This window comes from Macaca mulatta, chromosome 8 (assembly GCF_049350105.2).
Source record: "Macaca mulatta isolate MMU2019108-1 chromosome 8, T2T-MMU8v2.0, whole genome shotgun sequence".
Lineage (NCBI taxonomy): Eukaryota > Metazoa > Chordata > Mammalia > Primates > Cercopithecidae > Macaca > Macaca mulatta.
In genome coordinates this window covers 20973714-21001096 of record NC_133413.1, presented here as the reverse complement: position 1 = coordinate 21001096, position 27383 = coordinate 20973714, and the positions used below count along the sequence as shown (strand labels likewise).

At 44.0% G+C, this 27383-nt stretch overlaps 1 protein-coding gene across 6 annotated transcripts in view; it reads right to left on the bottom strand.

Moving 5' to 3' along the window:
* Positions 1-27383, bottom strand: part of SH2D4A (SH2 domain containing 4A) — an 83634-nt gene that overhangs the window by 38113 nt on the left and 18138 nt on the right. For 4 of the 6 annotated variants that reach the window (XM_015144873.3, XM_077943124.1, XM_077943121.1 and 1 more), the window contains 3 exons: positions 25715-25874; positions 23957-24128; positions 1028-1108 (listed from right to left, as the gene is read on the bottom strand). In XM_015144873.3, coding sequence (XP_015000359.3) covers positions 1028-1108; positions 23957-24128; positions 25715-25874 — 413 coding nt within the window. The remainder of the gene's footprint in view (positions 1-1027; positions 1109-23956; positions 24129-25714; positions 25875-27383) is intronic. The other 2 variants (XM_077943122.1, XM_077943123.1) reach the window with 1 other exon arrangement.

Here is a 27383-nt window from a genome sequence, read left to right as displayed (position 1 = left end):
TTTTATCTAATTTTTTCATAAAATGTGTCTCCAACTCCCATAATAGTGCTTAGTGTATAGTAGATACTCCATAAATGTTGCTTGGATCAATATACGATCCTTTGTCTTCCTCAGCTGTCCCCATTTAAAATGACATAGTGAGATCTAAGCAGGATTAATGAAAATGTCCTTTAGATCGCCTATTGCTGCTATTTTAGAAAGAAGTACATATTATATCAGCAGTATGCATACAAGGACTACAGTTCCACAACTTCGTCCTGATTTCTTAAAGTCTCAAAAAAGCAAGTTCATGCATGTCCCTGCAGAGGAATCATGGAATTCATGACATGGTCCACAGGAAAACAGGTCCCTGGGCTGACCTCCGCTGTAGCCCGATCTCAGGAACCTTCTCTTCACAGGCTCACATCTGACAATGCTGTTTCAGACTCTCTGGAGGTCAAATCCTACTACAGCTTCCAAGTACCAGTCTATGCCTCATTTATTTTGAGCAATTTATGACATGATAGCAAGCTCACACGATGGAGGAAGCAGGGGTTGGCCTGGAGGAACAATGTCATATCTGGATGGATGTGAGAGAGGGCTGAGTGCCAGAAGGGGTTCCAGGAGTGGTGGATGTGGAGGACACAGCAGCTGCTCACCTTCAAGGGACAGGTTCAGAAACAATGAGCACAGAAGTAACTCGATCTGAATTCACTCTTTCTGCCAAGTTTAATGCTCCATTTATCACTGTCTGAATCAGTCTTCCCTCCATGTCTGCAGCAGCCTGGGATGCTGCCTCTATGTTAGATCTTCTGGGAGGAGTTCAGCTGATACATCTTGGCATCTCTGTTCTTTCCATGACATTCAACACTTCCCGAACTCCAGATAAATGGGTAAAGATGAAGAACTGTGTTTGCATCTTTTAGGACAGATTTCCCATTCTGCTGCTTAATTTCATTTCTGCATGAGACTAATTAACTAATCTGTGAAACGTTAATGGAAATGCCTAGGTATGCAGCCCCCGGAGGACAGAAGGGAAGTCTTTTACCTGGTGAAATCCATGCGCCTTCATACGATTGATTGAATCTGCCAACATTTGTTGAATATTTCTTGAAGAACTGGAGGGTGACTAAAAATTAAACACGAAACACATTTATGGCATTTGGACCTACAGTGCAGTTTCATAAGATAATCTGTCAATGTTTCCCTGGTTTCAACATTCCCTAATGCTGCCCCCACCCCCACAGCTGGATCCACCCCAGACTCCCACTGGCACCTGAGTTCCTGGGCTGATCCTGACTACAACAACGGGCATGTGAATCCTCAGTATTCCCACTCAGTAGGGTTTAAAAAGGAATTGTTGCCCAAGAGCCAGGAGCTGGTGGTTTGGTGTATTTTGCTCCCATCTGGTTGGCCCTGGAGAGCCCTGGGATCACTTCTAGACATCAACATTACCCCCTATTTAAATTCTCTTCTTGCTTAATCTCTGCATACCCTGTTTTAGTGCAGGCCAAAGAAATGCCTTAGTCTCCAGATTTAACTAAATGATGTCTTGCAGACACACCTGGAGCACCAGTTTGGTGCCTGGGACCCCACCCAGTTTCCCTGCCTGGGCTACACTTCTCCTCTCTTCCCACCCTTGTCACCCGGTATCTATGTTTCTGCTGCTCTAGATGGATTTCCCACGAGGCAACTTCCCCAGTGGGGCTCCCAGATGTGTTGCCTAGATTCCCTGGTGTCATTCCTGCCTGCCACCGGCCAACCCTCTGGCACTGCAAGTACGCCAGCAAATCACAATGGGTGCTTCTTAAGACACAGGCCCCCATCAGTCCCTGGCTGGAGTGCAGAGCCTAAGCTAAGTCCCAACATGGGTAGTCACATGCCCTGAGTAGCAGGATATACCTACCCACAACCCATATTACCACCAAGTGTATGCCTTGTGTCTGAGTTCTTAATTTTGGCATAGATTGGAAATTGTCAGCAAAATTTCAACAAAAGGTTGGTGCCACCATTCAGAAGGAGCACAAGGGATCATGACTACACCATGCAATAAACCAGTGGCTTTCTCAGTCTTCCCCTTTTCTCACAGCAGGTGGCATGTGGCCACTCCACTGTACTGCATTTCCCAAATGCCCTAGCATTTGTCTCAACGTAAAGCGGGTGACAACAGGCATTGGCCATTTCTCCCCAGGCCCACTCAAAACCTCCTTCACACACCCCTCCAGGCCACTTCCACCTTCCTTTGGCTGGAATGGTGACAGCAGCAGTGCTACTACTAAAGATAGCAGACACTTAGACTACAAAAGCCTGAATCCCTGAATGACTATGTGCAGCAGAGCCCTCCTGAACTAGAACACCTATTCTGGACTGTCAGAAGACAAATACATTAACTTCTGTTGTAGTTTTGGCCATGGCATTTGGGGTCTATTTGTTTCAAAAGTTTAGCCTATCAGCTGATAAAACTGGTCACAACAGTTGCTGGTGGCATGTTTCAAGCTCTCTGCTGAGGGTTTATAATTAATCACAGGTGGTGAGATTAATGCTAATTCCACTGATGAGCACTCCTGAATACCGAAGACATATTATGACTGGGCACTATGTTAGTGTCTTAGTGTTATTTTCACTCCACACAACACCTGTGATGGATGGGAAACATACTGGGCAATTTTCAGATGAAGAAACCAAGTCTCAGACGAGTTGTGGAGCTTGCTCAGGACCAGACAGTTGGTTTGTGCCAGAGTTTATGCTTTTTCCACTATGTCGACATTGTAGTGATAAGAAAATGAGATGCGGGTCAACAGATATCTAATACTTATTACTTGGCAAACTAATGAATAATGTAGGTTTCACAATTGCTACTGACCATATTCTCATTTTAATATTATAAAAGTATGCTTTGCTGCTCTGCATCTAAACTTAGAACAGGAAACAGTTCCTCTGTTTGGGAACAGGGTGAACCGTTCCTACAGGTTTCATGTAAGCATCTCTGCTCAAAAGTCCAAGATGACTTTGAAAGTCTCTGAGTGCATTTCCACCACCAGGAATGAGAGCTTTAAAAACAGGCCCACTGTCCCTTTCTTTGATGATATAAGATCTTTGGGGCATCGTTTTGCAAAAAGGATCAGTTTCTTATATTTGAAAATTAGGAGGCAGGTAGCCCTTCTTTCTTAATACTTCCTCAAGTATTGCGGAGAATGTTTCAAATATGCTGTGTTTATTACTTGGCAAACTAATGAATCCTGTAGGTTTCACAACTGCTACTTATCATACTTTCATTGTTTTCTCATTTGAATATTATAAAAGGACACTTTGCTGCTCTGCATCTAAAACAGAACAGATGCAGAGCAGCTGTTCCAGAATCAGACAGATCTGGACCTGTCAGACAGATCTGAAACTGGAGTTCTGGACCGAGGTTTTGTCAGCAGCACATTTGCTGTTCTTAGACTTTGAGCTTTTAAACACACTCTTACTTGTGTCCTGAATTAGCATTAGGCGAATAGGCATCTGATGGTTATCTTCTAATCCACGTATTCAAAAGTGTTGTCTATTTTGTCAGTTTCCCCTCAATCTCCCCCCAGTTACTATCATCTGCATGGGTACAGTGCTTTGAACATAATGTATGAGTTACCCTCCATCCCTCAGTTATTCCTTCAACCGAACAGTTCATCTCATGTACACATGAACAATGTTTTTTTACTACTTGCTTTCTTTAAACTATCTTATATTTTTTCCTATCATCATTGTATGCCTTTTCTTACTAGTACTTTCATCATGCTCACTGCTTTTGCATTTGTCACATCTGATGCGGTTATGAATTATGTTAAAACAATAAGACGCACAGACACGTGCTTCAGACAGTGTGCATGGAAGCGATGCCACTGGGCACTAAAGTGACTGTGGTGTCCGCCAACACCATCCACTCATGGTAGTTGGAGTTGATGATCTTTCTTTTCTTTGAAATTTTAGGTTTTGTCTTTAGTCTACCAAAACTCACAAGCTTGTTCTGGAGTAAAAGAATTTTAGCATAAAAACTCATTAGGCCCACACATGATGGCTCATGCCTGTAATCCCAGCACTTTGAGAGGCCAAGTCAGGCGGATCACCTGAGATCAGGAGTTCGAGACCAGCCTGGCCAACGTGGTGAAACCCCGTCTCTACTAAAACTACAAAAATTAGCTGGCATGGTGGTGCGTGGTGGCACATGCCTGTAATCCCATTTACTCGGGAGGCTGAGACAGGAGAATTGCTTGGACCTGGGAGGCAGAGGGTATAGTGAGCCGAGACCGTGCCACTGCACTCCAGCCTGGGTGACTGTGAAACTCCATGTCAAAAAAAAAAAAAAAAATTTAGCTGAACAACCACTCCAGAGATGAATCCTTCTATTTAAACATTTCTAGTCAATGTGTCTAAAACATACTGTAAACTCTAAAGCTATTCACACATACTAAGAACCACATTTATAAAAATTCTACTTTTCATGGTGAACCAAGATTTTGCCATTATTCTAACATGTTAAAATAACATGAAAAGCTTAAAACTTGCAGAAAGCAGGCTCATTTAGATACATTTACACGTTCTACAAACCCATGAAATGCACAAGTAGAAAGCAATAGACTGAAAACAGTGGGATCCAAAAGGTATTTTCCTTATGTAAAAAAAAAAAAAAAAAAAACAGCTAGAGGCCAGGCGTGGTGGCTCATACCTGTAATCCCAGCACTCTGGGACGCTGAGGCAGGCAGATCACAAGGTCACGAGATCCAGACTATCCTGGCCAACATGGTGAAACCCCATCTCTACTAAAAATACAAAAATTGGCCGGGCGTGCTGACATGCACCTGTAGTCCCAGCTACTTGGGGGGCTGAGGCAAGAAAACTGCTTGAACCCAGGAGGCAGAGGATGTAGTGAGCCAAGATCACAACACTGTACTCCAGCCTAGGTGACAGAGCGAGACTCTGTCTCAAAAAAAACAAGAAAGAAAAAAAAAGAAAAGCTAGATGATTAATGGCCTCAAAAGTGATGATTTATGATGGCAATATCAGAGGGGAATACCTCAGCAACAGCACTGCCTCTTTGAAGCACTCCTAGAGGCAGGATGAAGAGGCTTTTCAAAGAGGGTACCACGCCCTCTCTGAAGCTTCCATATGCTGCTATGACCCAGGAAATACACTCTTTAGTTATCTCTATACCAAAGAAGGGAAGAAAATGACCCTCCTACCTGTATAATTTTTGCTTATAAAGCACTTTGAAGTCTAATACATCATTTGACCTTCATATCAGGTGTCAAAATAGGTCTTATCCCTTTACCAAAGAGGTAACGTGACCTGTTTTATTGGTCGTTGTGTTTTTGTTCTTGAGACAGAGTCTCGCTCTGTTGCCCAGACTGGAGTGTGGTGGCATGAACAGGGCTCACTGTGGTCTCGACTTCCTGGACTCAAGCGATCCTCCCGCCTCAGTCCCCCCAAAGTAGCTGGGACTACAAGCGTGCACTACCACACCTGGCTAAATTTTTTTTAAATTTTAGTAGAGATGAGGTCTCACTATGTTGCCCAGGCTCATTTCAAACTCCTGAGTTCAAGCGATGCCCCCCCCTCAGCCTCCCAAAGTGCTGAGATTATAGGTGTGAGCCGCCACAACTGGCCTAAGTCGACCTGTTAATAGGTAGGAGGACAGGGATTCAAACACATGTCATTTGCATGTCTGAAGCTTGCTCCTTCCTCAGGGTCTCCCAGAGAGAACATATGTATGCTCTCACGTGTAACAGCCACTGCGGTCATCATCCATCTGCCACATTACAGAAATTCTTGCAGCTGCTAGAACTCTATGAGCAGAGTTAAAGCAATCTTATCTGCCTCATATCTGCTCTATTTAAACATAAAAACTGCCATGAATATTTATGCAAAAGTTTCCAAAAAAGAAAAACTGAATGCTAATAACATCAGAAGCTAGTGGACTTCCTACAGACATCGAGTCAGAATAACCCTCTCTAATCAGTGAAGATCCCAAATACATCTGGGGGTGTAGCGTATCTGATTGGCCAAAGGACAGTATGAAAAATAATAGCTACAGTTAAACTTAGAAGTATGGCAGTTCAAATCTACATAAGCAACTGGGTTACGAAAAGATGCTGCTGACAACATCAGTATTAATTACATGGTTGCAAAATACGCTTCCTCCAAAGTCTATCTGTCATACGAGAAAAATTATTCTAATTATGTTCACTTTTTAAACTGGTTTGAGAAACAGTTGATTCTAGCTTCTAACTTAATATTCCCTTTGTTTATAAGTAGGGTTATAGGCCAAACGCGGTGGCTCAGGCCTGTAATCCCAGCACTTTGGAAAGCTGAGGTGGGCAAATCACCTGAGGTCAGGAGTTCAAGACCAGCCTGGCAAACATGGTGAAACCCCACTTTACAAAAATACAAAAATTAGCCAGGCATGATGGTGGGTGCCTGTAATCCCAGCTACACAGGAGGCTGAGGCAGACGAATCGCTCGAACCCGGGAGGCAGAGGTTGCAGTGAGCCAAGATCTCGCCACTGTACTCCAGCCTGGGTGACAGAGCAAGACTCCATCTCAAAATAATAATAATAATGATAATAATAATAATAATAAAAGTAGGTTTGTACAATCAAATAAATGCCAAGTGTCTTTCATTCCCAATAAACCAGAAAGCTCCAACAAACAGAACATTGTCAGGACTCAATTTTTACGGTAAAGATGAAAATGAGGAATTAACAACATAAAATCAAGAGTTGTTTTTTTTGTTTGTTTGTTTTTGTTTTTGTTTCTTTTACAGAGCTTGCTCTGTCACCCAGGCTGGAGTGCAGTGGCACGATATGAGCTCAGTGCAAGCTCCACCTCCCGGGTTCACGCCATTCTCCTGCCTCAGCCTCCTGAGTAGCCGGGACTACAGGCGCCTGGCTAATTTTTTTTGTAATTTTAGTAGAGACAGGATTTCACCGTGTTAGCCAGGATGGTCCCTATCTCCTGATCTGGTGATCCGCCCGCCTCGGCCTCCCAAAGTGCTGGGATTACAGACGTCAGCCACCATGCCCAGCCAAGAGTTTATTTTTTAAAAGAAACTACTAAGTATTGACTCATCCTGTTCTCTTATACCTCTTAAACCATGGTATTCCTGAATAGAATGACAGAATAATAACCTCGATGAGGGCAAAGACCATGCCAGCAAATTCACCACCATCTGCAGCAAACAAAACAGTGACTGGCACTTAGTAGGCTTCCTAAATATTTGTTTTTGTTTTTCAGACAGAGTCTCGCTCTGCCACCCAGGCTGGAGTGCAGTGGCGTGATCTCTGCTCACTGTAATCTCTGCCTCCCGGGTTCAAGCGATTTCTCCCGCCTCAGTCTCCCCAGTAGCTGGGATTATAGGCGCCTGTCACCACACCCAGCTAATTTTTGTATTTTGGGTAGACATGGTATTTCACCATGTTGGCAAGACTGGTTTCAAACTCCTGGCCTCAAGTGAGCCACCCACCTTGGCCTCCCAGAGTGCTAGGATTACAGGTATGAGCCACTGCACCCAGCCAGTAGGCTTCATACTTATTTGGTGAATGAATGCACACACAACAAATTCATGAAATACATTCTAAATCATTAAAAGATACTCAATCTAGTTTCACTATTTTTTTTTTTTTTTTGAGACAGAATCTTGCTCTGTCACCCAGGCTGGAGTGCACTGGCGCTATCTTGGCTCACTGCAAGCTCTCCCTCCTGGGTTCATGCCCTTCTCCTGGCTCAGCCTCCTGAGTAGCTGGGACTACAGGTACCCGCCACCTCACCTGGCTAATTTTTTGTATTTTTAGTAGAGATGGGGTTTCACTGTGTCAGCCAGGACGGTCACGATCTCCTGACCTTGTGATCCGCCCGCCTCGGCCTCCCAAAGTGCTGGGATTACAGGTGTGAACCACAGCGCCTGGCCAAGATCTAGTTTCACTATTAATCAAGAGAGACTGAATTCAAATACTCTGAGAATCAATGGTCTATAACTCACCCATTTTGCCAACCAGGTCATTGAAATAATCAGATCAACCTCTTTTCAGCCATTTTAAACAAAAAGGCAATTTCCCAATGATGACTATAATATTAAGTTTCCGAGCATACAGGGATTTAGCTTTTTGCTTCTAAAATAACGGGAGAGGCAAAATAATGGAACTCTGCTTCAATAAAGTTAAAAAGCATAATAATAGAGAGAGGAGAGATTTTCCTAAGGCCAAGGAGACTAACAAGATGAAAAGCGGGACAATAAATTTTATTGCTAAAAATATGGTACAAACTCCATGTAGAGTGATTTTACTGACACATGAATGAGGACAATGGAGACCCGAGCAAATCTTTTCCTTATTTTTCTAATATTGTTCCAAGCAAAATCCATGCAGAGACTACTGAATGCCCCGACTTGAAAGTACAGCAGACTCTAACATGATGTGAGATTTTATGGCACATCTTTCACTAAACATTGTCAGCTGCTGCAGTGGCTCAGACCTATAATCCCAGCACTTGGGGAGGCCAAGTCAGGAAGATCGTTTGCACCCAGGAGTTTGAGACCAGCCTGGGCAACACGGTGAAACCCTGTTTTTACAGAAAATACAAAAGTTACCTGGGCGTGGTGGTGTGTGCCTGCAGTTCCAGCTACTCGGGAGGCTGAGGTGGGAGAATCACCCGAGCCTGGGGAGGTCAGGATTGCAGTGAGCCACGATCTCGCCACTGCATTCCAGCCTGGGAGACAGAGTAAGACTCTGTCTCAAAACCAAAACGAAACAATAAAGAACAACAACAACTAAAAACATTGTCTTTGGTGTCCAAGTTTATTTTGAGCATGTTAGAGCACAGAACGTCAGTCATATTAGATGAACAACATGCTCACTCCTATTGCACCATCCCCTAAAACACCATTAAGCAACGCACAAACAACAGAACTGGGCAGTAACATCTTTGGAAAATGCAGTGATGCAGAGCTGGTGTAGGTTGCTAGGGCAAAGCGTTCACAGGTGAGAGAGTTTCAAAGGCCACTCTTACATTCTCACCCAGGGAGATGACTGAAACAGGATCCATGAAGAAGTAAAAGACAAGCAAGAGAAATAAAGGAATTGTGAAATATAAAGTGTAAACATAAAATAATAAACGATTGTTTAGAAAATATTCAAAGAGTCTTAAAAACATGATTTAAAAAATGATTGATACAGGAAGTCCTGACGAAATGGAACATAGAACTTAACTACAAATAATAATAGAAAAATAATAGACGGGGGCAGTGTCTCACGCCTGTAATCCCAACACTTTGGGAGGCCAAGGTGGGCAGATCGCTTGAGGTCATGAGTTCGAGACGAGCCTGGCCAACATGGTGAAGCCCCGTCTCTACTAAAAATACAAAAGTTAGCCGGGCGTGGCGATAGGCACCTGTAATGCCAACTACTCAGGAGTCTGAGGCAGGAGAATCACTTGAATGTTGGAGGTAGAGAGTGAGACTCTGTCTCAAGAAATAATAATAACAATAATAGAAAACGATATTCATATCATACATCCTTTACAAAACACTTTTATGTGTATTATTTCATTTGATTCTCACATTAACCCAATGACATGTAGCTACTTTAACGTCTATTTTATAGATTGGGAAACTTAGCCTCAGAGAGATTGAACGACTGACCTTGAAGTGGTCAACACGTCTCCCGACTCAGGATTCTAGCATACTACTTTTAATGAGTTCAATAAGTGAATCAATGCAAATATCTCCTGCAATGAAGTTATACACTATGAAGTTGGTAACAAAATTAAGTTGAGTAAACACTTATGACTAGAAATCTGTTTTTCTCTTTTCTAATTTATATTAAGCTTTTCATTTTAGAAATTTTGATTATTTGTTTGCTTTTAAGAAGCACAACAGCTTAAGTGAATTTTAAGGTGCTAGTATTTCGTGATTCTATCTTATATAAGATTTTATTCTACAAATTACCTACCATGAAATTCTATTACAGTTATGCAGAAACTACTTGGGGAATTGTGTAGCCCTCTGATTAGGGCTCCACTCTTGAATTAATAAGATATGCACAATTAATTCATTATCTGTTTTTACCTGGCATGTAAAATGCTTTATCTCTCATAAAAATTACATTGAAATGCTTCCTTCATGTGTACTAGAATGGAATATACGTCAAGGCAAATGACTCCTAGCTTGGAATAGGATTATTCCTCTTTCGTCTCTATATCCAATTTAAGCCTCAAAATTCTAGCTTGTGTTTCGGAAGCACATGTTCTCTACTTACCATGGTGGTCCTTGATCTAAGGTGTGAACCCCCTTGCCTCCCAGAGACTGGTGACATGGCTGTCTGCAGCCAGGAATCAGGCAATGCCACGCTGGTTCCACTAACCCCAGGCACGAGGTATCTACTCTGGGGTGGGGTGCACACTTCGCGACCCAGCCTACTCACCAAGCTCAGTACTCACCTCCGCTTAAATCACATGAAAGCGTTATGCTGCTAATACTGCTTTTCCCCCTTAACCTGAGGCACAAGTGACAGAAAACCCAGAACTTTTGTTGCTATGCAATAGCACTTTGAGATGAATGAGAATCCCAGAAATAATTCAGCATATTCTTTTCTATTCTTTTGAAGACTTGTTCGGATCTCAGTAACTCTCTTCCGAATCTCTCCTTTATCAAGGCAAACCACTGAAGTCCAGTTTTAGAGAACTGATCATTTCAGAGTGGACAGCACTCTTAATTTTAGTTTGAAAGAAAGGTATAGAAGAAGGAAAATCTAAGTGGAAGCTTCATATTATATCTTAAAATCATTTTACAGGTAGCTACTTAACTGTTCTCTACTCATGGAAACATAACACTATGAGTTACAATAACACTTAAAAATAGAAGTGAACTGTAATCTCAGCACTTTGGGAGGCAGGGGCAAGAGGATCACTTGAGGCCAGAAGTTCAAGACCAGCCTGGGCAACATGGTGAGACCACTGTCTCTATAACGAATAAAAAATTAGCTGGGCTTGGGAGCATGCATCTGTAGTCCCAGCTTCTTGGGAGGCTGAGGCAGGAGGATCACCTGAGCCCAGGAGTTTGAGGCTGTAGTGAGTCATTATTGCACCACTGTACTCGAGCCTGAGTGACACAGCAAGATCCTGTTTCTAAAAAAACACACACACAAACAACTAAAAACCACCATAGTTTTAGTGTCAAGTTTACAACTAAAATGGACGTTTTAGTGGCATGTTTTTGTGATCATTAGTTGTTATAGAAAAATGACAGACTTAAAAACAGGTATCAGAGCCTTGGGGCAGTGTGGAAAGCATGCATATGTGTGTTGTGTGCGCATGTATGCATGCAATGTGTGGCATGTGTGTGCCTGTGTGGTGGAGGTGGAGAGGTAAGAGGCCTCATTTGTAACTCCACCTGGTTAAAGAATATATCACAAGGAAGACTTTTGCTCAAGGCTCTTTAATCTGCCAGCTACAAGGTCTTCTTCTTTTGTGTGTGTAATGCTTTGAATCCCAGATGTTTGGTTGTAATTTTTTTTAGCTCCTGTTTTGCACTGTGGCCCACTCTGAAGGCCATTTCTGTAAAAATAATGAAGAATTCTCTGGAGATAAAATCTAAAAGTGAGCAGATATAGTTTCATTCAAGGTCCTCTTCAGGGGCAAGGACAGTTGGTACTGATTAATGAGTTCCAAGCCTACAAATTACATACAAGCGGAGAAACACAGAGGAGCTTATCTTTGAGTTGGCAGAATCTGCCATTCTCCCAACCAGGCGCGGAATGACTCTGACTGGGGGCGGGGGACATCACTGCATTCAGATGGCTGTCCACACAGAGGGTCCCCTAAGGGTCTCTTCAACTGCAGGGGACTCGCAGTTCATACCCAAACTCCCCTAGGTCGGGTGAGTCTGTTCACACAGCACGCCACTGTCTTTTTCTCTGAGTCCCATTAACTCCCCATGACATTCATCGTTAACTGGGAATGGCATCTGCTCTGAACCTGCATGTCTCAAAACGTGGCAGAAGGACAGAGAAACCCAGCTATTCCCCAGCACCTCCAGTTCAGTGTAGGCACCCAGTAACCCTGCGTGTTCACTGTGATCCATGGAGAACCACAACACTGACTCGGTATTAAGCAGAGCATCACTTCAGAGGTTCCTCAGCTGCATCACCACTGCCGAAAAATAAGGACAAGCCAGCGATTTTGCAGAAGGCAACAGCTTTGCAGAATAAAAACCATATACTCAGTTCTAATCTAGATGTTACTTCAGCCTCCTCAGCTTGGAAAACGCAGCCAGACAGCCTTCTTTGGCCTCCAACTCTTCATCTGAAGAATGGGAAGGACCAAGCCTGGGCTCCTGATAAGAACATCTTTTATTGCTCTACATACTTGCCAGAGGATGTGGGTTGGGGGTGAGAGAACGGCATCCTGTAATTCAAGGACTTCAGGAGGCAATTGTTGCTGCTTCCATCAGACAATACTGGGCAAGCTGCTTTCTCCTATTTATACATTTTATCAGCTTCCTTTGTAAAGGGTCAGTGTTGCTAAATTTAACATCTACAGAAGAAACTGATCCCCAGTCCCCCGCTTTTTGGCATCGGGGACCGATTTTGTGGAAGACAATTTTTCCACAGATAGGGGGCGCCAGAGGGATGGCTTTGGGATGATTCAAGTGCATTACATTTATTGTGTACTTTATTTCTATTATTATTACAAACTCATCATAATTCATAATGCAGAATCGGTGGCTTGCTTTCTTTGAACTATAAAGTCCCATCCGAGGGTAATGGAGGCAGTGACAGATCATCAGGCATTACATTCTCATAAGAAGCACACAGCCTAGATCCCTCACACGCACAGTTCACAATAGGGTTTGTGCTCCTATGAGAATCTAATGCTGCTGATGATCTAACAGGAGGCAGGGCCCAGGGAGTAATGCTGGCTTGCTTGCCTGCTGCTCACCTCCTGCCATGTGGCCCGGTTCCTAACAGATCACAGACCAGTGGTACCCCAGGGATAGAGGCTCCTGCCTTACAGGATACTGCCCCAAGTCTCAGAGCTGCCTGTAAGGACTGAAACTTCCATTCCCTAACTAGAGATCTTCTACTGTGTTGGTGCTATGGTTTCCAGGTATCTGGTACTTATTCAGGCCGTCTTACTTTTGGATATTTTTTTGGTATAATAAAAATTTTAAACCAACAAAAATGTATCCTTAGAAAATCTTTTGTAAAGACTGTCATGCACGTGTAGAAAGATACTCTGAGCCTGGACCTTAAGGTTTCCAAAGCCTGTAGCAGCCACCAAACAATTCTCAGATTCTCAAGATTTGCTTGTCATGGCTCTCAGGGTGAAGCAGAAACTCTTCACTCTTAGAACTGGGGCAAGTCTTCCCTTGTTCTGTAAGGGATCTCCTTGAATGAAGCCATTTACTAATGAAGATATAACTTGGGTTACGTTGGTATAAAATCATATCCAAACGCAAACCTACAGATTGGGTGGTTTGGTGTTCTGGTTAAAACTATAGAAACTGTTGCATGGCAGGAAGGTACAGCTCTCTACATTTTTGTACGTGAGAAGATTAGCTGTTACCCAGGCGGACCAAAAGATATGTTTTGAGTCTTGGAGGGGAGGGCTGCAGTGAAAACCAGCTCAGGAGAGGAATGCCACTTGTCCAAAGAATACATCGTTTGTGCCTTATTTACAGAAATAAAATTGAGTTGACCTTGCCACATACCACCGGCTTTGCCTATCACACCCCTGCCTAACTGCTGCTCAAATACAAAAGTCTAGACCTTGTGGTGTGGCTTATTCATTGAAACAGTATGGCAACCCTCCTTAACAGCCAGTAGTGACAGGAAAAAACATTCTTCCTGTTGTACAGGCATCGACTGTTGCTTTAAGATCTGCATGTTTAGAGCTAGACTGAAACTTCTGAGAAATCACCTCAGCAAACAGAGTCCATCTGTGCCGTTAACTCCTAGGGCTCCATTTGGCTGCCTGCAGCCCTGTTGACAAGGATGTGAGGTCCTGTCCTGGCTCATCAGGAGAGAGTGCTGCGATTGATTAGTGATGTCTCTCCCAGGGGCAGCACTGGAAGTACCTGCACCTGGGCTCTATGGTCACTAAACAATTTAAAAGTCTCTCATTTTATAGATTACGAAAACAAAAGTCCTGCAGAGACAAAGTCAAAATGAAAATCCAGTTCTTTTGACCACTTGCTCTCATTATATTACCATAGCTCAAAAATGGACTGGAGGCCCACCCTCCCTTATCAACAATTCTAAAATCCAAAAAGCTCTGAAAATATGTAACTCATATCAGGGAGGATCCTAACTTGAACATGAGGCTATTTACAGTATTTACAGCATTTGTTTACAGAGTATTGCCCCAGACCTTGCTGGGAGGCATTATATATTACATACTACCTGCTCAGTATTTCTTTTATAAAATCTGGAAAAAAGCTGAAATCTAAAGCACGTCTGGGTCCAGATGTATTGGATAAGGGGTGGCAGGCCTGTACTACTGACCCGACAGCCTACAGGGGTGTGGTAGGTGTCATGGCTTTAAAAGATACCCACGCCCTAATCTGGAACTTGTAAATCTGTTATTCCTCAGACATTAATTACTAGCTATGGACCTTAAAATGAGATTATCCAGGATTAACTGTGGGCCCATTCTAATCACAGGTGCTCTTCAAAAGCAGAGAACTTTCTCCAGCTGGAGTCAGAGACAGACAGCAGAAGAGGAAGTCAGAGAGAGCTTTTAAGCAGGAGAAGGACTCAATCTGCCATTGCTTGAGGGACCACCTGGAAAGCATAAGGAATGCAGGCGGCTCCAGGTACAAAGATTGGCCCCTGGTTGATGCCCAGTAACGAATCAGGGCCTTCCGCTGGTTCATTCGGCCAACGACGTGAATACACCTGGAAGCAGATTCTTCTCCAGGGCCTCCAGATAAGAGCCCATCATGGCTGACATCTTGATTTCAGCCTCATAAGACCCTAATCAGAGAACCCAGTCCTGCTATGTCAGATTTCCCACCTGAGGAGCTGGGAGACAATACATGGGTACTAGGGTAAGTCATGATGAAAACTAATACATGGAACAAGCCTGACTCTTCTTCCATAAGGTGTCCTGTTAGCATCTTCTCAGACTTACCTTTCTGCATCCCAGTCAAAGCCCTTTACCCCCATCAGACTGTTCCCCTGCATCCTCCCTCCCGGACACACGAGGCTTTGCACTTTCTTACCCAGGACATTTCACCGGCCAGGACTGCAGAGTCCTTTCCCCCAGGCCTCTCTGCGTTTCTCTGCCACGCCCTCCAGCCCTGCCTTCCACAAACCAGTGAACAGGCCACTGGCCTCCTGGAATGGGATTCAATCCTGCCCTACAGAGCACTCACTGCTGCTCTTTTCAGGGCCTAAGACTCTTGAAAGATGAAAACCTCGTCTCGTGCCCCCCTCGTGGCGCCGTAATGCCTGTCATTACACAGATTAAACCTTGATGCATATTTGCTCAGAGATGCAGCCCAACAGCGCTGGGCACTGAAGTGTGCAGCCCCTGGGTAGGAGGCGGTCACACAGGGGAGGGGCAATCTCTAGTGTTCCTAGTTAAAATAACCCCTTAGATTTGGACTGGGATTTGCAGTTTTCAAAGAATTTCCAAACATATTATCTCATGTCATTTTTTACTATGTCAACTTTTTTTTCACCAAAAACCCATGACATAAACAAGGCAAGTCTTTTTAAATTCCCAGTTTTTGCTTGTTTGAGACAGAGTCTCTCTCTGTCGCCAAGCCTAGAGTGCAATGGTGTGACCACAGCTCACTGACGCCTCAACCTCCCAGGATCAAGCGATCCTCTCTCCTTGGCCACTGGAGTAGCTGGGACTACAGGTGTGCACCACCATGTCCTGCTATTTTTTTATTTTTATTTCTGTAGGGACAGTGTCTTGCTATGTTGCCAGGGCTGGTCTCGAAATCCTGGGCACAAGTAATCTACCCACCTTGGCCTCCGAAAGTGCTGGGATTGCAGGCATGAGCCACCACACCTGGTTTTAATTCCCCGTTTTGACAGATGCAAAAACAGAGGTTCTAGAGGGTTATGAGATTTGCACAGTCAGCATAGGTAACAAACCCAGCAGTACAGACGCAACCCTCTCGCAGTGCAGGGCAGAGAAGCTGCTCTAAAAATCCAAGGCACACGGAGACAGGAGCAGCGTGCTAGAGCTGTGAGCTCTGCAAAAACACCACCCAGGTGAATGAGACTGGCTCAAGGTGTCCAGGAAGGTAGATTTAATCCTGTCTGTTTGTCCAAACCCGACTCCCTCCTCTTTCCCCTTCTCCATGTTTTCCTAAGGAAAAAGCTTTTCTGTTTAATTTAAAGCCAAGAATATCTGGTCTAAAGTATCACTGCTAGTGGAGGGGAAAAGCCCAAAAACTCTAATCCCAGCAGTGTGATCATTAAGATGCAGACGAGACTACCTTCCCTGGGGCAGATAACAAGAAGGACCTGAATAAGGTGGAAGACCCAGCTCCACCTGGGAATCAAACCATTGCCCTGATCTCCCCACTCGGAACAGGAATAAAAATACCTGTTTCACACCTACAGTTGTGAGGATGAAGTAACATCGCGAATGTATATCTCTCCAAATGTGTACGGGGCTACCTATATCTAACCACTATCATCCCAATGACCAGCACTAAGGCAAATCTGTCTGTTTCACCAAATAGCATCCGGGTTCCCAGCTATCCTCTTACCACGTATTGCTTTCTTCCCTCGAGGCTGGCCTCGGCATCCTATTAACCTGATTTCATCCTATTCAAAATACTAGTGAGTAAAGAGGAAGGATAATGAAGAAGTAACTGTAGGATTTACCCCAAGTTCTACATAAGCTCAAAGGGGACTCTGACTACATGTTTGCTTCAATCCTTCCTTCCATGAGATAATCACAGCAGAGTTGAAAAAACACTACTGATACAAATGCAGAAATCCAGTGTACCCTGACGTGCATAAGACTGAATACTCTCATGCCCAAGCCCAACCCCGATATTTTTCCATTATTTGGACTTCTTCAGGCAGCAACTGATAGATCAGTACAAATAAAAAGGGTCCCTGTTAACCAGAAGCACTACCTCCTAAAAGAAACTGACTCCTCCACAAGAGAGTCTACAATGCTGAATACACATCAATATTTGGGTTGAATTTAATTTTCACCCATTCTCCACAGCCCTCGGGAGATTTTAGATCAGACTGGTAAGAAGTGCATTCTGATTCAGGTCTGGAGTATTTTATTGGAAAATGGGGCACAGTTTCTAGTGACGATCTTTTTTTTTTTTTTTTTTTAAGACAGGGTTTTGCTCTGTCACCCAGGCTGGAGTAGAGTGGCGTGATCATAGCTCACTGCAACTTCCGCCTGCCCAGCTAAAGTGATCTCCCATCTCAGCCTCCCAAGCAGCTGGGACTATAGGTGCACGCCACCATGCCTGACTAATTTTTGTGTTTTTTGTAGAGACAGGGTTTTGCCATGTTGAACTGGTGTTGAACTCCTGGCTTCAAGTGATCCATCTGCCTCGGCCTCCCAAAGTGCAGAGATTACAGGCGTGAGTCACAGCACCTGGACTCTAGTGATGATCTTTCATTGGAAATTTACTACAAATCTAACAAGACAGCTTTACTTTAATAAATTTATAGCTGATTTCCCTTGGATATTGTTGATAATCCTGGAAGACTGATTGTTCTTTAAATCCCCCCAGAGTTACTCAGATAAGGATTATGGTCACTAACTTCAATAAAAACTGCTTGAAGATTTTTTTATAACAGATGTTGGGCCTTGTGTATACAATGCAATTTTGAAGACATGACAATATGCTTTTAGATATTAGAGTTAAAATAAATTATAGCAGAAATTTGGAAATCTTTAATCCTTACTGTGCAAATCTGAATTGCATTTTGGAAACACGTGGGATGCGTCCTAAAGCTCCAGTCTTGGTTTCTCACCAGAAACCAGAGTTCCCTTCTAAAGGAGAAGGCCTGGGGGCAGTGATGCATTCTGTTTTAAATACATCAAAGTTACAATGAGAGTGGAGATTAAAGTAGACATACAAAAATGAGGGCATTCTAACTGTAATTTTGGGGTTAATCACTTAATCTCTTCGAACATTTGTTTCTTCATCTGTACAAAAGAAATGGTAATGTATTGTCTGTTTCACAGGAGTGTTGTGAAAAGACATAACTCGATGAGAAAAAGTGTTGTGAACTCTAAATCACATGTATAAGATCAGCCTGGCTGGGTGCAGTGGCTCACACCTGTAATTCCAGCACTCTGGGAGGCTGAGACAGGAGGATCACTCGAACCCAAGAGTTCAAGACCAGCCTGGGCAACACAGTGAAACTCTGTCTCTACAAAAAATTTAAAAACTAGCCACGCATGTGCCTGTAGTCCTAGCTACTCAGGAGGCTGAGGCTGAAGGATAACCTGAGCCGAGGAGTTGGAGGCTACAGAGAGCTTATGATTGTGTCACTGTATTTCAGCCTGGGTGATAGAGCCAGCCCCTGTCTCAAAAACAAGAAAAAGAAAAAGAAAAAAATCAGCGTGTATCCACCACGACTACTGCTGCAAGTAGCCTGGGAAATCCTGATGCATCTCAACTAGAATAATCTTCTCCTTTAACATCAGCTCTTCCTCCAGACACGCCTGTCCATCCTGATGACACCTCATTCTCCCAGGCATCTAAGCTTAGAAACCTGGTCATGCTACCTTGTTCCTCCACCCTCCCTGATGCAAGAATGATCCCTCCTTTTCAAAATATAAACCTGATCAGCTCAACCCCTTGCTCGATAATCACTGACAATTTCCAATTGTTCTTGAAAAGAGTCAAAACACGTAAGTCGCCCCCAAGCCCCTGTCTTGTCTGGCCCTGCCCTCCCCCCACAATGCTTTCCCTGCTTCTGCACTCCAGTCACACTGGCCCCTTTGGCTCCTCCAAAGCCCGCTTTCCCGCCAGCTATGGAGCCTTCGCCACACTGTTCCTCAGCTGGAACTGCCAGCCCTAGGGGCTATGTCCTCTGCAAAGCCATCCTTGGCTTCATGGAGCTGCCCAAGTGCTAATGTAACTGGTGTGAAGAGAAACCTATCCCTCATGTCGCAGCACTTGTTACTGTTTGAAATTATATGCTATGTGATGTCTCCCTCTCCCTCCCCAACTAAAACGTCATGAGAGCAGTGATGCTGTTTTACTCCAGTATCATAACTTCAATACTTAGCACCTATTGGGTACTCAAAATATGTTATGAGTAAATCAGTCAACCTTGGGATCCTCTCCTCACTGTCGATATATTTAAGCTAAGAAAAATATATAAGGGCCGGCCACAGTGGCTTACACCTGTACTCCCAGAACTTTGGGCAGCTGAGGTGGGAGGATCACCTGAGACCAGGAGTTTAAGACCAGCCTGGGCGACGCAGCAAGATCCCATCACTATAAATAATTGTTAAAATTAGCTTGGGGTGGCGGCCTGTGCCTGTAGTTCTAGCTACTAGAGAGGCTGAGGGAGTATTGCTTGAGCCCAGGAGTTCAAGGCAGCAGTGAGCTATGATTGTGCCACTACACTCCACCCTTGGGGGAGAGTGAGACCCTGCCTCAAAAAGAAAAAAAAATAATAAAATGTATAGGGAAGAGGAAAGTGAGCTAACTAAATATCTGATATGTGTTTGGAGGCACTGAGATAAGTGCTCAGTATTTAATATCTGTGATGGTTAATAGTGAGTGTCAACTTGATGGATTGAAGAATGCAAAGGATTGTTCCTGGGTGTGTCTGCGAGGGTGTTGCCAGAGGAGATTCACATTTGAGTCAGTGGACTGGGAAAGGCAGACCCACCCTCAATCTGGGTGGGCACCATCTAATTAGCTGCCAGCATGGCTAGGATAAAAGCAGGAAGAGGAACATGGAAGGACTAGACCTGCTGAGTCTTCCAGCCTCCATCCTTCTCCTGTGCTAGATGCTTCCTGCCCTCAAACATCGAACTCCAAGTTCTTCAGCTTTTGGACTCTTGGATGTATGCCGGTGGTTTGCCAGGGGCTCTCAGACTGAAGGCTGCACTTTTGGCTTCCCTACTTTTGAGGTTTGGGGACTTGGACCAGCTTCCTGGCTCCTCAGCTTGCAGATGGCCTGTTGTGGGACTTTACCTTGTGATCGTGTGAGTCAATACTCCTTAATAAACTCCCTTTCATATATACGTTTATCCTATCAGTCCTGTCCCTCTAGAGAACCCTGATTAATACAATACCTCACTTACTCATCACAAAATCCTACCAGATTGTATTGGTTTTCCATTGCTGCTGTAACAAATTATAATAAACTCAGTGCTTTTGAACAACACAAATTAGGATACATTTCGGTAGGTCAGAGACCCAACCCTAGGCCAACATCAAGGTGTCAGCAGAGCTGCGTGCCTTCCATAGACTCAAGGAGAATCCGATTCCTTGCCTCTTCCAACTTCTAGAAGCTGCTTCCGTTCCTTGTTTCATGCATGGTCTCTTCCTCCATCATCAAAGCCAGGAACATCACATGTCTCTTGTCATTATCCTATAGCCACATCTCCCTCTGACCTCAACCAAGAAAGAGTCTCTGCTTTAAGGACTCATGCGATTAGCTGGGCCTGCCTGGATATTCGAAGATAATCTTCCATCTCAAGGTCCTTAACCTCGGTCCCAGAGGCAGAGTCCCCTGTTCCACGTAAAGTAACGTGTTCGTGGGTCCTAGAGATCTAAGTGTGGATATATTTGCCATTATTCTGCCTAACAAATAGATGGTTTATCCCCTTTTTATAGCGGGAGAAACTCAAGAGCTAAAAGCTACAGCACGAGGAGGTGAGGGATGCAGGATTCAACTTTTTTTTGGTTTTCCAGAAAGCAGGTCTGTCTCTCTAAAATGGTTGCTTCTCCATTTTAATAACTATTTAATAATTAGGGTAGCATAATGAAACATTTCTGAGAAAGTCAATGAGAAGTAACTGCATTCACTATGCAGGGCTGCTGCAAGGAATGGCCATAAACTTGGTGGCCTAAAACAACAGATATTTACTCTCTCACAGTTCTGGAGGCTAGAGTCAGAAATCAAGGCTGGGCAGGGCTGTGCTCCCTCTTCCAGCTCCTGGTGGCTCCCATCTTGTGGCAGCATAACTCCACTTTCTGCCTCTTTCTTCACTCGGCCTTCTTCCCAGTGTTTCTGTCTGATAGGGCTTGGTTGTGTCCCCACCCAAATCTCCTCTTGAATTACAACTCCCACAATTCCCATGTATTGTGGAAGGAACCTGGTGGGGGGCGGTTGAATCATGGGGGCGGGTCTTCCCCACGGTGTTCTTGTGATAGTGAGTGGGTCTCATGAGATCTGATGGTTTTATAAAGGGGAATTTCCCTGCACAAGCTCTCTTCTCTTGTCTGCTGCCATGTTAGACGTGCCCTTCACGTTCCACAGTGACTGTGAGGCCTCCCCAACTAGTCCAGTAAGCCTCTTTCTTTTGTCAACTGCCCAATCTCGGGTACGTCTTTATCAGCAGCGTGAAAACAGACTAGTACACTCTCTCTCACATTTCCCTTGGCTCTCCTCTTATAAGGACACCTGTCGTGGGATTTAGGGTCCACCCTAAATCCAGGGCGATCTCATCTTGATATCCTTTACTTTAATTACATCTGGAAAGATCTATTTCCAAATAAGCTCACATTCTGAGGTTCTAGGTGGACATGAATTTCGGGGGATAAATATGCAGGCCACTATAGTGACATATACAGAACTTACAATAAAAATGTAAATGTACCATCGAGTCAATTGTCTAAGAGGTAGCAGACACCTCTTTAAATGCTCACACTAGCTGTGAAGATCAGCTTCCTCGCTGCGTGGCCCGCTGTCAGAGTGAACTTCAGCAAATATCACAGGAGCCCCTGACAGCATCTTCTCTGACACAGGGAAAGATAAAAAGCAGAAATATAAAAACCTGTCACCCATCTATTTCTGTATTCCTTGTATCTAATTGTTTCTTTCTCCACTGCCCCCATCTCCTTCCATATGACAGTTTAGCAGGCACCTAAGGAATGGAACAGTGCCACTCTCAATATAATATTTATGAGATGGTTAAAGAATAATAACTGTGGTATCTATTTTAATTTCCATTTTAATCTTCTGTCCTACTTTTGAAAAAAAAGATCTAAAAAAGTACTGTAATTCAAGCACAGAGATAAGCATACACACTTAAAACTTTCTTTTTTCTTAAGAGTCAGGGTATCACTCGGTCGCCCAGGCTACAGTACAGTGGTATAATCAGAGCTCACTGCAGCCTCAAATTCCTGGGCTCAATCGATCCTCCTGCCTCAGCCTCCTGAGTTGCTAGGACTACAGGCATGAACCACCATGCTTGGCTATTTTTATTTTATTTTTTGTAGACATGGGGGTCTCACTATCTCTACAGGATTGTGCCCAGGCTTGTCTGAAACTCCTGGCCTCAAAAGGGATCCTCCTGCCTCAGCCTCCAAAAGCACTGAGATTACAAATGTGAGCAACCACACTCAGCTCCATAATTAATACTCTGGAAGGAGCTTTCTTGTTGTTGTTATTGTTCTTGGTTTTATGGGTGTGGGAAAGGGAGCCGTGTTGGGGGAGTCTGGTGTTACGCATGCTGAGTGCAAAGCATGCCTGGGGAGGCATGGAGGCCTCACTGAGGATGTGGGAAGCATGCCCAGGGCTGATCCTGAGAGGAAAAACCAAATTTAGAATTTTTTCTTCTTAAATATTTTGAGCCTCATATTTGTAGCCCTTCATAAAAAGCTTCTTCATAGCCCTCATATTAAAGATACAACCAAATACGAGAGTTAAGAGTTAAGGAGTTAATAGTTAATATTTAAGGAATAGCCTGGGGGTCCTGCAGACCTGGGTTGGAATAAGACCTTGGGCAGGTTGCTCAACCACACCTAGCCTCAGTTTCCCCAGCTGTAAAATGGACAAATGTCTCTAGTTCATGTTATTGTAAGGATCACATGAGACACTCAGCAGTGTGCTTTGCTGTGGAATAACCCCCTGACCGTGTTAGTTATCAGAGTCTCACTAGGCCCTAGAAGGAAGCAGGAGATATCTGTATTCCCATTTGATAGCCTCAAAGAAGTCAAAAGCACACACAACCAGTGCTGCAGGGCTGGAGACACGAATGGAAATCAAACAACTGTAAATCCCTGTTAATTCTCAGTTGTAATTAAATTCCTGGCAGAATAAGGTACTTCATAATATAGTTGTATTGTTCTCCCAAACTATAATCCAACCAGCAAATTATGTTTGAGTTTTTTAAACCACCTGAACCATAAGAGAATTCATACCAATTCTGAGTATAAAATTTCATTATGTTGGGGAAGTAACTGTCCCCACAGTCACAGGCAGAGCCAACGAAGCCAAACGAGCACTGATACTTAGAGTCGGCAACAAAAAGGTGGAGACTCGGTAGAAAGTAATCTATATCGTGAACAGGCCAGATCTGCCCCTCTGCCTGTCCTTGAAAATAAAGTTTTATTGGAACACAGCCATGATCATTCATTTGTGTATAGCTGTGAGAAAGACGGCATGGCCCATAAAGCCTAAACCATTTATTATGTTGCACTTTACAGAAAATGTTTGCCAACCTCTGCTGTAACGGAAGACCTATAATGGGGCAGCAATGGGGAGAACCTGAAAATATCTTAAAATGCCAAGTTGCATTCCTAGCGTTCTCGCCTGGTACTTTCAGTCTCACGAAATAGGGGTGCTTTATTTTTCACGAAGTAGCAGGGAAGGTAAATCCCCCAAGGGACATGAGCAAGAGGACCTTAAAGTTAGGAGGAATTTCTCCCAGCAAAGCCAGTGGAGGATCCTGACACTCGGCCACAGTGGTCTCAGTGGCCTCAGTAGCTTTTTCTCCCCCGTGATGAAATTCCGCACACCTACAGACAGGAAGGACTCACTCGGATTTTCTCGTCCTCCAGGGTTGGGGATGGGCTAGATCCTTGCTCCAATTCCTCCGTCTCTGTCACTGTCTTGCAGATGTCTTTAGGCTGCTGGTTATCTGGAGGCTGCAGATCATGGTACTGTGATTTTGTTTTCAAGCTATTGGTGAATTCTTCAGAGTGAGTTTTTCTGAAGAGAGACAAAAGTAACATTCTCAAAAACCATTCTTCAACAGGAAGAGCTTTTACAAAGCAGATGTTGACATTCAAATTACGTGAGAACCAGTAACAGACACCACTTACTGAGTGCTTCTAACATGCTGGGCCCTGTGCCATCACCTGCCTCAGTTTCCCTCAGTGTAAAGACGTTAACTTCATCCTCATCACAACCCTATGAGGAAGGCATTGTCATCCTCACTTTGTTATAAGAGCTCCAAGAAATTTTGTAATTCACCCAAGACCACATAGTGGTATAGCCAAAATCTGCATCCTGGTCTGCCCAACTCCTGGTTTACAAGTTAACCTATTAGAACATACCATCTCCTTCCAATCGATCATTAAATAATTCCTTTATCTTCATATGTCCATTGATAGTTTTAAAGTTACAGGCACTAGTGGGCAGCATCCCAGCCCTTGAAAGTCCAATGCACCATCCATTGTGCCACAGAGTCGGCTTTGCATCCCTAGCCCTTGGGAACTAAACTGTGGTCCTCATGTCTGTCCCAATTTCCACTTCAGCATCTCAGAGTAATGCTGTCAACATCACTGTGCAGAGCCAGAGAAGGACACCCAGAGCACCCCAGCTACCCAGCAGAGGAGTGCCATCACCTGCCTCAGTTTCCCTCCGAGTTACCTTCCTACATCTGCAGTTGATATCACTTCTCTATTGAAAACCCTCACTGTCCACAGAATAAGGTCCAAACTCCCAAATCTGGCCTCTGAAGCAGTTGCCCAAGGGTATTCCAAATGCTCAGAAGACCTCATCATTCCCCAAAGAACCATTCGTAGTCAAGTCTAGGGGCCTTGGTTAAGCCCTCTGCCTGCACTTTCCTTCTTGGCCTTCTGTAGCTAGAAAACCACTCCTTTCAAGGTTTGGTTCAGATTTTACCTCGTCTGTGGATGGGAATGATAGGTTCCCACCTATGCTTGGTAAACTCTGTTTATACCTTCATTATAGCCAAATCACAGCCTGCACTGCCCGTAGTGAGCTGTGCATCTGTCTACTTCTCCTCCTAGACTGGAAGCTCCCTGTTTCTCTTTGAATTCCCAGTACCTTGCACTGTGTAGGCACCTAAAGAGCCTGATTATCCAGCCGCCTGTATCTGAGTGATCTCCTTGAAAGACCTGAAGCTTGCACAGTCACTGCATTTCTCACATATGTTCCAGATACTCAGCTGCGTCGGCCTGCACTGCTCTCACATGACTCTAGTGCAGCCACGGGTGATCACTGGGGAACTCACACACTCATACAGATCAAAACTGGAACGACAAGCAGGCAGAGGAAGCAGCGGATTTGACAGCACTAAAGACTTTCATGAGGTCTTTAGTGCTATCAAAGACTTGAGACCAAAAGCCTAAATCAACCTTCTAAAGAGATCCAAAAGGTCTTTAGACCAAAAACCTAAGTCAACCTTCCAAAGAGATCCAAAATGACTTTCGTGACCCTCCAACCCAACCCCACTCTCCCACCAGATACTGGGAACAAGGGGCGTGTTTGCAATGTTTTCTAACGTCTGGAGAGTCTTTAAGTCTCTGGTTGGTTTGCAGATCGCATACCTGAGCTCTTCTGCCTCCTGTTCTGCCTTCAGCCGGGCCCTCTCAGCAATAATTTCATCACAGAGCACATCATAGGGTTTATCTAGATGGTGTTCGCCCATCACCCACACCCAGACTTCCTCATCGGCTCCCAGCTTCCAATGAACGGATTTGCCATTCTCTGCAAACAAACACACAAACAAAAAATTCAGATTGGACAAATAACTTTAGTCATAGATTACTATTTCCCTATATTCTCATCTAATATATATATATATTTTCAAAGACCCTAATATTAGATGAGACAAGGAACTTCCAACTGCTCAGGAACATCTGTAGGTGGCAATGGCAGTGGTGGCAGTGAAAGGCAGCTTCAGTGAAAATATTTGTTTTAAAAATATTAGGGGTATGTTTTTTGCACGTGCTTTTTTTTTTTTTTTTTTTTTTTTTTGACACAATCTCGCTCTATTGCCCAGGCTGGAGTCAGGTGGCATGATCTTGGCTCATTGCAACCTCCGCCTTCTGGGTTCAAGCAATTCCCTGCCTCAGCCTCCCAAGCAGCTGGGATTACAGGTACCTGCTACCACACCTGGCTAATTTTTGTATTTTTGGTAGAGACAGGGTTTCACCATCTTGGCCAGGCTGGTCTTGAACTCCTGACCTCGTGATCCACCCACCTCAGTCTCCCAAAGTACTGGGATTACAGATGTGAGCCACTGCACCCGGCGGCACATGCCTATTTTATAAATGAAGAAACTGAAATGGAAAGAAATCATTCATTGTTTGCATTATCCTTTAGGGTAACAGAGCTAGCACTTCACACCATAATCTCTTAAATCTAACAATCTCCCTGTAACCCAGAATTCCATAGCTGCTCAAGGGTGTGGTATTTGTACTATGTTCACAAGCTTCACTGGTGGGTAAAAAGCAGGTTTTATCATTTTATTTTACTTTTATTTTTATTGTATTTTATTTGTATTTATTATTTTATTTTAGAAATAGTGTATTACTCTGTCACTCAGGCTGGAGTGCAGAGGTGAGATCATAGTAGTTAGGACTAAGGCATGCACTACCATGCCCAGCTAATTTTTAAAATTTTTTGTAGAGACAGGGCTTTGCTTTGTTGCCCAGGCTGGTCTCAAACTTTGGCTTCAAGCAATCCTCTTGCCTCAGATAAAGAGGCATTTTAGATTCAGACCAGCTTGAGTTCAAATCCTAGCCCTGCCACTTATGAGCTATGTGACTTGGACAACTTATTTAAACTCTTTAGACTCAATTTCCTCATCTGCAAAATGGGAATACCAGTATCTACTACCTAGGGTTGCTGTGGGTAGGCAGGTTCCTGTGCCAAGTTCTTCCCCCAGTGCCTGCCACATAATAGGAGTTCAATAGAGGTTAACTGCTATCATTGCTAGCCTATTATTTACTTATATGGCTGCCTCAGAGATTCACACCAGCCTGTGAGAAGATAATACGACCAGGTAGTGTGATACTTGGTGAAGCTACTTAAATAACCCTTGTTTACAATTGGCCTCACAGGTTAGATTACACCCTAGTGCTCTTGAAATGCGGCCACATGGGTCATGCTCCCTTAAACCGGAGGCAGGTGGAGCATACCTAGGAGAGGCCAACAGAGATCATCCCTGAGTCTGTCAGGCCTACCCAGGGCAACTGTGGGCCAAAGGTGGAC